Consider the following 12,097-nt stretch of genomic DNA (forward strand, 5'->3'; position numbering starts at 1 on the left):
GGTTTTGAAAGGAGGGGGAAAAGTGCAGACAAGCAATAAAAGACGATGATTCAAAAACCCACTATGTGGGCATGGGATAGCACTGAAAAAAATACCAGAACATTTTGGTATTTGGATAGTTTTGGCAATTAACGTGTTTGCACCAATTTTCATCCAAAAACATTCAGGGAAATTCAGACATATTCAAATCTTGAATAATTTTAGCAGTTTAAATATTTCTTTACAAGCACAGGATATGGGTATCCCTGCTTCACGATTGGTCAGGTAAGAAGTACATTTCAACAGTGCTCTAATTCTTGGTGTTATAGGTCTATAAGAAACATAACATTCTATGCTCCACATTGTCTACATAACTATTGTATGACTAAGAAACAATGTACTCACTGGAGACACAGCCAGACGCAGGATAGTTCCATTCTTAATATCTCCTCGAGTCTAAAAGGAGAGAGGTGAAGAGTCCCATCAGAAATCAAAATATTTGTGAAAACAGAAGTCTGAATGTGGCAGAGAGGAAAGAAGAAGAAATGGCAGAGAAAAAGAAGAAGGAAGACAGACGCAAAGGAAGACAAAAGGTGGGGCAGAATTTGAGCAGAATGTTGAGACAGAAAACAGAGGATGTGAAGGAGGCAAAAGCATAATACTAGCAAAGAAAACAGTGTATTCTTTAACCAGGGGAACAGCCTTACCTGCAAGAAATATTCTCAACCACCAAAATAAGTAATCAACAAATAGACCTAATCGTATGGTCATAGCCTAAAAATAGGTTTGCAATAGTCGATTAAACTTACCTACATTCGAAAGAAAAGCCACCCCAACTAATAAATAACTTTTGCAAAATGTATTTATACACTTGAGCTTTTGTAAAGGGCTGCTAACCACCACAAAGTGGCCTTAGAGAGCTTTTGGGGAGGAATCCAGTTAATAGCTATGGGAGTAACATTAGGGGCCCAGTTCTGAAAAGTAGGTGGTGTACCATTCAGTTGTCCTGCAGCAATGGCCAGCACAAGATAAATTCACCACCAAATATGATCCCAGGGAGATGATAGAGCTTTGTGGAGGAAGAATCCAAGCACTCCTGAAAAATTATAAGACAGTCTTAGGTTTCTGACCAGCTGGAAATAGGAGGCATCTCACGTAGATATCAAGGGGTAGAGATGTATACCCAAAAACCAAAGTGAAGAGATACGTTTTTAAGGATTTCATGAATATATGGTAGTCATTTTCAAATTTTAGATGACTATTTCAGTTGGGTCAAGAGGGAGGAGCCCTGGAAGTGGAAGGATGTCCACTGATACTCCTATATCTGAAAAGTCAGATCAACAGCATGCCCCAGTTCGTACACCTGAAGCTTCTAATTGGTTGCTAAGGAAGGAACCATATTGTGAGGCAGTTTGCTGCCTTGTGAACTAAGCGACGGATTCTGAAGGAGGATTATTTCTTTACTGAAAGCCAGAGATTGAGTTTAAAAAGAGAGGAGATAGGTGCCTGTCTATTCAGGCCAAACGGTACGCAAGCTGCTAAAAGGAATATGCTAATTTCCAGTATGCATCTGTTCTTGGCATGTAGAGCTGCAGATCTATACACTGTGCATAGATCACCATCTGGTGTTGGGCCCGGATGTTTGCAGTTTGTTTTTCTTCTTGGACAGTCTTTGGAAGTCACGAGTTCGGTGACTCCTCCTTCGGTCCGTCCTGCGCATGGGCTTCGGCTCCATCCTCAGATTGTTTTTCGCCAGCAGGGAAAAGATGGAGCGTAGTGATAATAGTGAAGAAACCCATGTGTGTTGTATCTAAATAAGATAGCCTGGAACGGATACAGGTAGCCGGGGAGGCGGGTGGGCGTGTATAGATCTGCAGCTCTACATGCCAAGAACAGATGCATACTGGTAAGTAGCATATTCCGTTCGAGGCATATGAGCTGCAGATTATACACTGTGCATAGATTATATAGCAGTACCCAACCCTAGCGGCGACCACCGGTATCCGTTGCAGTAGTTTGAAATAGTGTCTTTAGTACAGCCTGGCCCACACTAGCTTGTTGTTTGGAGTGCACATCTACACAGTAATGTTTTGTGAAGGTGTGCGGTGTTGACCATGTGGCTGCCTTGCAGATGTCATCTAAGGGTATGTTCCCTAGAAAAGCCATAGAAGCCCCTATCTTTCTTGTAGAGTGGGCTTTAGGTGGAACAGATAATGTTATTTTTGCTTTGTGATAGCAAATTTGCATGCACTTTACAATCCACCTAGCTATCCCTGATTTTGAGATGGGGTTGCCTTTATGCGGTGGAGAGAAGGAGACGAACAACTGTTTAGCCTTTCTGAAGGGTTGCATTCTTTGTATGTAATACAGTAAAGCCCTTTTAACATCAAGTGTATGTAGAGCCCTTTCCGCAACAGATTGGGGTTGCGAGAAAAAAACCGGTAATTCTACCGATTGATTAAGATGGAAGGGGGAAATGACCTTGGGCAGAAATTTTGGATTTGTGCGAAGTATCACCTTGCTGTGATGTATCTGTAAAAAGGGTTCTTGTATAGTGAACGCTTGTATCTCACTAACCCTTCTAAGGGAAGTGATAGCTACGAGGAAAGCTGTTTTCAAAGTGAGGAACTGTAGCTCACATTTATGCATTGGTTCGAAAGGCGGACCCTTTAGCCTTGTAAGAACTACGTTTAGATTCCATACAGGGGAAGGTGGTGCCCTGGGTGGAATTACTCTTTTAAGGCCTTCCATAAAGGCTTTAATAGCAGGCACTCTGAACAGTGATAAATGCTGTCTGTTTTGCAGGTAAGCAGCAATTGCTGCTAGGTGTAGACGTATGGATGAATACGCCAGGTTACACCTTTGAAGATGGAGCAGATAGCATATGATGTGCTGTATGGATGCATCTAAGGGGTCGATTGTATTGTTACGGTAGTAAACAACAAATCTCTTCCACTTTGCGGCATAGCATGCTCGAGTGGTAGGGCGTCTGGCTTCCCTGATAATGTTCATGCAATCAGGGGGAAGGTTAAGGTACCCAAATTCTAAGATTTCAGGAGCCAGATCGCTAGGTTGAGCTGAGCTGGGTCCGGGTGCCTGATTTCTCCATGGTTCTGCGTTAGGAGACATGGGGACAGGTGCAGATTTGGTGTGGTACCACCGAGAGCTGTAGTAGTGTGGTGTACCACGGCTGCCTGGCCCATGTTGGAGCTACCAGAATGAGTCTGAGGGAGTGCTGTTGTAGCTTCCTTACCACTAATGGAATTAGCGGGAGAGGTGGAAAGGCGTATGCAAATTTGCCTGACCAGTTCATCCATATCGCATTGCCTTTGGACAATGGGTGTGGGTATCTGGCGGCGAAGCTTGGGCATTTTTTGTTTTCGTGGGTGGCTAAGAGGTCTATCTGAGGATGCCCCCACTTGTGGAAGAATGGGTGAAGAACTTGTGGATGCAGTTCCCATTCGTGCATTTGCTGCGTTTGTCTGCTGAGCAGATCTGCCATGGTGTTTTGTATGCCTGGGACGTGCTGTGCCAGGAGAAAGATTTTTTATGGAATTGCCCATCTCCATATGCTCTGTGCTAAGCGGGAGAGCTGGAGAGAGTGTGTCCCCCCCCTGTTTTTGAATAGAATACATTGCAGTCATATTGTCTGTGTGAATTAGGACTGCTTTGGCTGAAATTTGTTTCTGAAACGATTTCAGGGCTAGAAAGATCGCCAATAACTCCAGATGGTTGATGTGGAGTGACCTCTGTTGTGGCGTCCATAGACCTCTCACTGTGAGGTGTAATAGATGCGCTCCCCAGCCGGAGAGCGATGCGTCCGTTGTTAGAATCACCTGAGGAACCGGGTCCAGGAACGGTCGCCCTTTGGAAAGGTTTGTGGTGTTCCACCACTGCAGAGAGCGATGGGTGCGGCCGTCCACCAACACCAGATCCGTCAGCTGACCCTGGGCCTGGTTCCACTGGCGTGCTAGGCACTCATGGAGTGGACGCATGTGAAGTCTTGCATGAGGCACTATGAAAATGCAAGACGCCATCATCCCTATTAGTTTCATGAACACTCTTGCTGGGAGAGAGTGCTGAAGAAGGAACTTTTGGCGCAGGGCTTGCATGCTTGCGATCCTGGCTGAGTTGGAATAGGCTATAGCTTTTGAGGAGTCTATAGTGGCACCGAGGTATTGCTTTGTGTGAGACGGTATCAAGTGGGACTTTTGGTGATTCACCGTAAAGCCTAGCTGGTGAAGTAGTTGTATGGTAGTGTTTGTATTCTGTACACACTGGTGGTAGGACGCGGCTTTTATGAGCCAGTCGTCCAGGTAGGGGAAGACGTGAATGTTTTGTCTTCGGAGGTGTGCTGCCACTACTGCCAGGCATTTGGTAAACACCCGTGGTGCGGTTGTGACCCCGAAGGGGAGAACCTTGAACTGATAATGTTGGCCGTCCACCACAAATCGGAGGTAATTTCTGTGAGCAGGGTGTATTGGGATATGAAAGTATGCGTCTTTCAGGTCCAGTGTAGTGAGAAAGTCGCCCTGACGGAGGAGTGGGAGAACTTGCTGAAGAGTTACCATATGAAAATGGTCTGAATGGATGTATGCATTTAGAGGCCGGAGGTCTAGAATGGGCTGTAGGGTCTCGTCTTTCTTCGGTATGAGAAAGTACAGAGAGTAGACCCCTAGATTTTGCTGATCGGCGGGTACCTGCTCTATCGTGTGTTTTTGCAGGAGGGTGAGTACCTCTTGTTTCAGAAGTGTGGTATGTTCTTGCGACATCGCACGGTGTCTGGGTGGAATATTTGGGGGGGTAGAGGTTAGTTCGAGACAGTATCCAGACCGAATAATTTGGGTTACCCATTTGTCTGATGTTATGGCCTCCCAGTTTTGAAGGAAGTGTTGTAGTCTGCCCCCGACCGGTGTGGAATGGTCTGGGGGGAGCGGGAGAAAGTCATTGTGTGGGCGGTGTGGCAGAACGGGCGGTGTTGGTTTTGCCCCTGCCCTTATTATTGTTTCCCCGATATCCACCTCTCTGGTAGCCCTTTGAGAAGGTATTTTGAGCAGGGGACTTGTAGGAAGTGGAGGCGTTATCGGAAGAGTAACCTCTGCCAGAGCCTCGAAAGGAGGAACGGCGAAAGGAGCGTCTAGGGGTTTGTGATTGCAGGGCTCCCATAGACTTCGCCGTATCTGTATCCTTTTTCATTTTTTCCAGGGCTTCGTCTACTTTTGGGCCAAATAAGTATTGTTGGTCAAAAGGGTGATTCAATATAGATGCTTGGACCTCTGGTTTAAAGCCTGAAATTCTGAGCCAGGCGTGACGGCGAAGCAGGATACTGGTGTTTATAGCCCTGGACGCCGTGTCTGCTGCGTCAAGTGCACATTTAATAGAGGTGTTGGTAATAATCTTTCCCTCTTGTATCAGTTCATGAGCCTTATTCTTATATTTCTCTGGGAGATGCTGCATGAGAGCCTCCAGCTCATCATAGTGCGCTCTATCGTACCTTGCTAGCAGCGCCTGCGTGTTGGCGATGCGCCACATATTGGCAGCTTGCGAGGCAGTGCGTTTTCCTGACGCATCTAAAAGCTTGGACTCCTTATCAGGTGGTGGAGCCTCACCAGATGACTGAGAGTTGGAGCGCTTCCTAGCTGTGGAAACCACTAGTGAGTCTAGGGGCGCAGGTCCTTTAATATATACAGGATCCGTGGGGGCTGCCTTGTACTTCTTTTCTATTCTGGGGTTTAAGACTCTAGTTTTAACGGGGTCTTTGAAAACCTCTGTGGCATGCTTGGTCACCCCTTTAAGCATGGGTAATATAGCAGTGGATTTATCTGCTATGTCAAATGTGTCAAGTAGGAAGTCTTCCTCAACTGGATCACTGTGTAATTCCACCCCATGGTAATGTGCCGCCCGTTGTAAGAGGTGGTGGAACCCCAGGGAGTCCTCTGGTGGAGACGGCCTGGATGGATAGAGATCATCCTGAGGCACATCTGGGACATCGGGATTGTGATAATCCTCCCATGGGTCAGGTGTTCCCGGAGGAGTGGGGTCCTGCGGGGCATCTGTGGGATCATAGAATGGATCTCCGTGGTCATCAGGGTCTGGAGACTGGGTTGAGACCGATGAGGCAAGGGTGGAGAAGGTGGGGGCGGAGATGGAGGGGGTGGAGGAGGGGGAGGAGGTGGAGGAGGAAGAGGAGGTGGTGGGGAGGGTACTCTGAACGGGGATGTGGCAGAGTCCTTCCGTTTTGGTGGTGGAGGAGGAGTTGGCTTGTCCAAAAGTCTTTTCTTGGAAGACAAAATTAAATGTCCAGTCCTGGGATCCTTAGTTAAAGTCTTTTGAAGAGGATCCGGTGTGAAAAGCTCCTCCGGCACCGATTCCTCCATCGGTGCCGATGTTTTCGGAACCGAAGGCTTCGTCGGGTTATCCGTGCCGTGCTTTCTCGGGGTGTCCGATTTTTTGGTCGGCGCCGAGGCAGGCTTCGACACGGAAGCGTCGGTGCCGAGGGATTTGTGTTTGGTCGGCACCGAGAGGCCAGGTTTCGACACCGATGGCTTCGGAACGGAACTGGTTTTCTTCGTCGCCGAAGAATGTTTGTCGGCGCCGCTGGGAGGCTGGCTCGAGCCCGAGCCGCCAGGAGACTTGTGATGCTTTTTCACCGGGCCCGAAGGTGGGGTGATGGAAGCAGTATGCTTGGCTTTCCCTAGGCCCGGAGGCGAAGGGGTAACCGGAGTCTCTTTCGGTATGGGCGCGGGAGGGGGAGGGGGTAGAGTACTCACGACCCTCTGCGCCGGTGTGATCTCCTCCACGTCGGAGTCGTCGGCCTCGGAAGTGCTGACAACATCTTCCTCCCGCTCGGTGTGCTGCTGTCCTGAAGCTCCGGTGTCTTCTCCGAAGAGGTCAGGTGGAGACGAGGTCGATGAGTGCGCCATGGTGCGTCGAGCTCGTCGATCCCGAATAGTCTTTTTCGAGCGAAAAGACTTGCAGGCGGGGCAGTCTCGGGCCTCGTGTTCGGGAGAGAGGCAGAGGTTGCACACCTGATGGAGGTCGGTGTGGAGAAATTTAGACCCACATTTTGGGCACTTCTTGAAGGGAGTCCTTTCCATCGGCCGAGACCGGAGTCAAGATAGGCCCGAAGGCCGCTGCCGATGTGGGGAATCGAGGAAGTGCTGAAGAGAGAGATGTTGAAGCCGATTCCGTCTAAAGAATCTCGATGGACGAGGATTTTTCGTCGAAGGTCGAACTGGAAGGGTTCGAAGCCGGAGCACGAAGTATTACATCCGAGCCCGATGGCGGAAAAAAACAATCTGAGGATGGAGCCGAAGCCCATGCGCAGTACGGACCGAAGGAGGAGTCACCGAACTCATGACTTCCAAAGACTGTCCAAGAAGAAAAACAAACTGCAAACATCCGGGCCCAACACCAGATGGCGATCTATGCACAGTGTATAATCTGCAGCTCATATGCCTCGAACAGTGAATTCAACATTCACCTATATTTGATCATGTACATTCTATGCCCCTTTGATGTCTGAAGCCAGACTGGAAATCGTTGAGAAGGGGTTTGGACTCCAATGGGCAGACTAACAGTAGGTGTACAGATCATGAGTTTCCACAGAAAGAGCATTTTTTGTTTCACTAATAACTTGTGGTGTTTGATAAATCTGCACAAAGTTTTCTCCCCCAACAAAGTTCATCCACCTTGACTCCTTCATAGAAAGCTTCCCACTAATCCTCAATCAGAGGAGCCAAAACAGCAATTTTTCATGTTAATTTTAATAGTAAACATTATCTCCAATACGGAAAAAATGGCTTAACCAAATTACAGCAAACTTGGCAAAAAGTAGAACTTTTCTCAGAAAGCATTTAATTTTTGTGATTTAGAGTGAATCAATTAAGCTCTTTTTAAGAAAGTTGCATTGAAAGAGGGGCTTGGTTGGCTATGACGGGGTTAAAAAGTTAGACATATCTGGACTGGTGGTGTCCCGATAGATTCGAATTTGACAATTTTAAAGAGAATAGTCAACCTTGATTGGCTGGCAATAACAAACAACATTTTGTGGCAGCTATTACAAAACTCAGTGACATGGTCCCGTAGTCAATAAAATTAGATAAACAGAGAGACAGAGACAGATGGACAGAGCCAGTCAGACAGATAGATAGGCAGGGTGAGAACACCCACCACTCTAACGTATTGGAATGACACGAGCAAACGTAAAAAAAACAAAAAAAATGTTTTAAAATGCCAGTTATAGTTTAGTGAACTGACTTTCACTTGCACCCCCCACCATACACTGCTTAAGACAATACATATTACCTCACTCATGACATCTCAGTTACAGCCTCCGGCCACGCCCTGCATCAGGACTTGAATTGGCTGCCTAGGTTCCCTCCGCAAACATCAAGCCTCCACACCACACGATCAGCAGCCATAGATGGGACAAGTCTGCATAGCCTGCAACCCTGGTCTGTACCCACTTCCCCAAGTAGCCAACGCCCCCACCAAGCACAGACTTTGGACATATCCAGTGGTGGTCGTCTGCAAGGCCTGGAGTCAGACCCGGACTCTGACATACAATAGGGCTGAGACGATGGGCTTATCTTATGGCCAGACCGTGCTCCCAACACTCTGCATATAGCCAAACCTAGCCATGCATGACCTTTGGCCATGCGTAGCAGGCAGTTGGCCACAGGGCGGCGCCTATGGCCAGGTCATGCGCCCAGCCCTCCGTGGCCACTTAAAACCCTACTTGCTCAGCCTTCAGCCCTTCACAGCAGAGGGTTACCAAAGGGTCTTCTGGTCAATAATGTTCAGCTGCCAACTCTCTGCAACTGAACTACCTCCAACTGCACCCATTCTTTGAGGGAACACAAGTAAAAAGGCAAGGATATCCATCAAAAGTGCTTCACTTTTGAAATGCACACTTTCTTTTGCATCTTTCAAAAGCTTACAGACATGCTTGTAAGAATTCCGCCATATATTTAGGTTGTTGTATTACTCGTCATTCACAAACCTTATAGCACACTGTCATTGATTGATCTCATTATTAATTACAACAATGTTATTTAAATATAATTCGTGATGTCATCTATAATTTCAAATAACATGTCAAGAGCGATGTAAGATCATAAGTTACCTTGTCACATCAAGGTTATAATGGGAGAGCATAAACAGTGCATGATGGGGCACAAGTATAGTTAGTCCACTTGTATATTTAAGTGTTTTTTGTTTTTTTTAACTCTAGCTTGTGTCTTATTCCAAAACCTAATTAAAACATCAATTTAACGGTTGCTTTTTTCACTGAAATTTATATATCAGTGAAAAACACAAATCTTGAGGAGAAGTTATAGGTAGGAAAACTTTATTTATATAAACTACACAACCGCTAGAAATTACTAAATTATAACTAGGGCTCACGGTTTTATGGTATTTATTTTGTTAACATTTTCGCTGTGCATTTAATCCCCTCCTGAGGCGGAAGCCGGGAGGTTGCTGCTTTATTTGTTTGATTATAATTTCGTTTTGCACCTTTTAAAACCTCGCCGTATTTTTAGCTCTTAACTCCACTGTACTTGGCTTGAAAAACGAAGCTTAGCTGCACTGTTTAGTAATTGTGACTGATTTACTCTGTTTGATGTAAAAGTGGCAGAAATTATCCCCCTGCCCCCCGCTTGTTTAACTTAGCACTCACCCTGATACTCGGATCACCCTCAGCCGATTTGGATGCTCAGATAGCCGAGCCTCGGCCAGGTAGAATCGACTTTGGCGGCCATCTTGGTTTGGGGCAGCGTTTCCACGCTCTCTATTGGCCACTATAAAAACGGAAGGCAATGCCTCCGCGCAGCGCACGCGTTCAGTGGACGCGCCGAACCTGCGCCGGAGTCGTGCCTGAGTCCTGCCCGTCTGCGCCCGTCCGCGCTGAGGACGGGCTGGACGGCTGGACCACTGGCCATTACAAGGCAGGCGCCCCTGTCCTGAAATACTCTTTAAGGGAAATGCTGCGGCTTAAGCCCGCCCCTGCCCCTTGCTCACATCGCTACAGACCTGAGGATTATTTGACATGTCCTAGCTGTGCGTGTTTTCCGATTGATGCAGATGAGCCTCTGCTTTCTCTTTCCTCTGCTCCTCCGGAGCCTCGCTCTTTATCAACACCTAAAAATCCCAGCGAGTCCTGTCTTCTTCTCAATGCTCGCTCGCTCATTAAAAATAACATTGTATTCAAGGAACTGGTCTTAGATAAAACACCTTCTTGGGTTTTTATTACGGAGACCTGGGCCAAAGACTCCTCGGGTCCTGATCTGGTTGAAGCGGTCCCTGAGGGTTACTGCCTAACTCGATTTGACAGATTAGGCCGTGTTGGCGGTGGTCTGGCTATTTTATATCAGGACAAATTTCACTGCCACACTATACCCCTTTCTGACCCCAAGGACACATTCCAGGTCCTATATTTTTCCCTCTCCGATTCTGCTAATCCAGCATTTAATGGAATCTTGGTCTACCGCCCCCCTGGCCCAAGAGCAGGATTTGGGCTGAAATTGATGCAGGTTCTGGAACCCTATTTTGGCCGACAAAATCTGACCATTCTAGGTGATTTCAATTTCCACCTTGAGCTATTGGAGGCTCACGACACTATCTCCCTGGTAGAAATAATGTCAGCCTGCGGACTCACCCAGCTGGTGAACGGTCCCACCCACCGAGCGGGGCACACGCTCGATGGCATCTTCTCTAACGACCCTAGGCTGACAGCTGCCAGCCCCTTCCATCTCTCCTGGTCGGACCATCTGGCCGTTCCATTTAATATGATGTATCCCTCACGGGGCTATATTAGAAGGGCCTCGAGCACCATGGAAGTGCGAAGGAACCTCAAAAAGATCAGGGAAGATTCCCTCCATCCATGGACAACCAGTCTGTCCATTCCTCAGGAGGCAGATACCTCCACTGCGGTCTCTATATTTGAAAATACCATTTTTGAGGCCTTAGAGGAACTTGCTCCTGCAAGGTCTTGCTATTCTGCTAGGAAAAGACCTTCAGCTCCCTGGTTCTCCGAACAGCTCCGGCTTCGGAGACAGGAAGTAAGAAGGCAGGAACGCTTATGGCACTCTAGTTGGGCCCCTAAGGATAGAGAAGCCCATAGGGTCCTGCTTAAAAATTACAAACTGGAAGTTATTAAGACCAAGCAGGAATACTTCACGGCACTCACCTCCTCATTGTCATCTCCTAGAGAACTCTTTAGGATTGTCGATTCCCTTACGACCCTTCAGACACCGGATCCTGTGGTTGCCTCTCAGGACCTGTGCAACAAGATAGCCGCCTTTTTCCAGTCAAAAATCGCCGACATCTATGCTGCTCTGGAGGTCCAAAAATCCCTGACCGCCGTTCCTTTGCTGCCTGCTCTCCCTGAGCCCAGTGTTGCTGAATCCTCTCAACATCAGGATTTGATTTCCTTTCCTCCCCTTTCCTGTCAGGATCTTGAAATCCTGCTTGATATAACCAAATCTGGCTCTCCGTTGGATGTCTGCCCACTAAAGATCCTCAAGCAGTGCAGAGAATCTCTCCTTCCTCCTCTGGTTGACATCATGAACAGAGCGATGAAGGAAGGCATTTTTCCCCAGCAGTGGAAGAATGCTGTTGTAAAACCTTTGCTTAAAAAGCCTTCTCTGGACCCCGGGGTGTTAAAGAACTTTCGCCCCATCTCACTGCTCCCGGCTCCCGCAAAGATGCTCGAAGCCCATCTAAATAAACATCTGGCTGCATTTGTGGAGAGCTCGGGCTGTTTGGATCTCTCCCAGCATGGTTTCAGGAGGGAACACAGCACTGAGTCTGCCCTCACCATAGTGCTGGATATCATCCGCACTAGAGTTGATGAGGGTCAGACCTCCCTCCTGATCCTTCTAGACCTCACAGCGGCCTTCGATACCCTGTCTCCTGTGGTGTTAACATCTCGCCTGAGGGAGATTGGGGTCCGCGGGCCTGCTCTGGGACTCCTTTCCTCTTTTCTCGACCATAGAGAACAAAGGATAATGCTGGGATCGTTTCTATCTCCATCCCTGTCTGTGCAATGTGGGGTCCCTCAAGGGTCAGCGCTCAGCCCTACCCTTTTTAATATCTATGTGACCCCCCTTGCCAG

General features: G+C 47.7%; 1 protein-coding gene across 4 annotated transcripts in view; it reads right to left on the minus strand.

Moving 5' to 3' along the window:
* Positions 1-12,097, minus strand: part of ELMO2 (engulfment and cell motility 2) — a 417,013-nt gene that overhangs the window by 212,659 nt on the left and 192,257 nt on the right. For all 4 annotated transcript variants that reach the window (XM_085619396.1, XM_085619393.1, XM_085619394.1 and 1 more), the window contains one exon: positions 385-435. In XM_085619396.1, coding sequence (XP_085475522.1) covers positions 385-435 — 51 coding nt within the window. The remainder of the gene's footprint in view (positions 1-384; positions 436-12,097) is intronic.

The sequence above is a fragment of the Triturus cristatus genome, chromosome 7, assembly GCF_964204655.1.
Source record: "Triturus cristatus chromosome 7, aTriCri1.1, whole genome shotgun sequence".
NCBI lineage: Eukaryota > Metazoa > Chordata > Amphibia > Caudata > Salamandridae > Triturus > Triturus cristatus.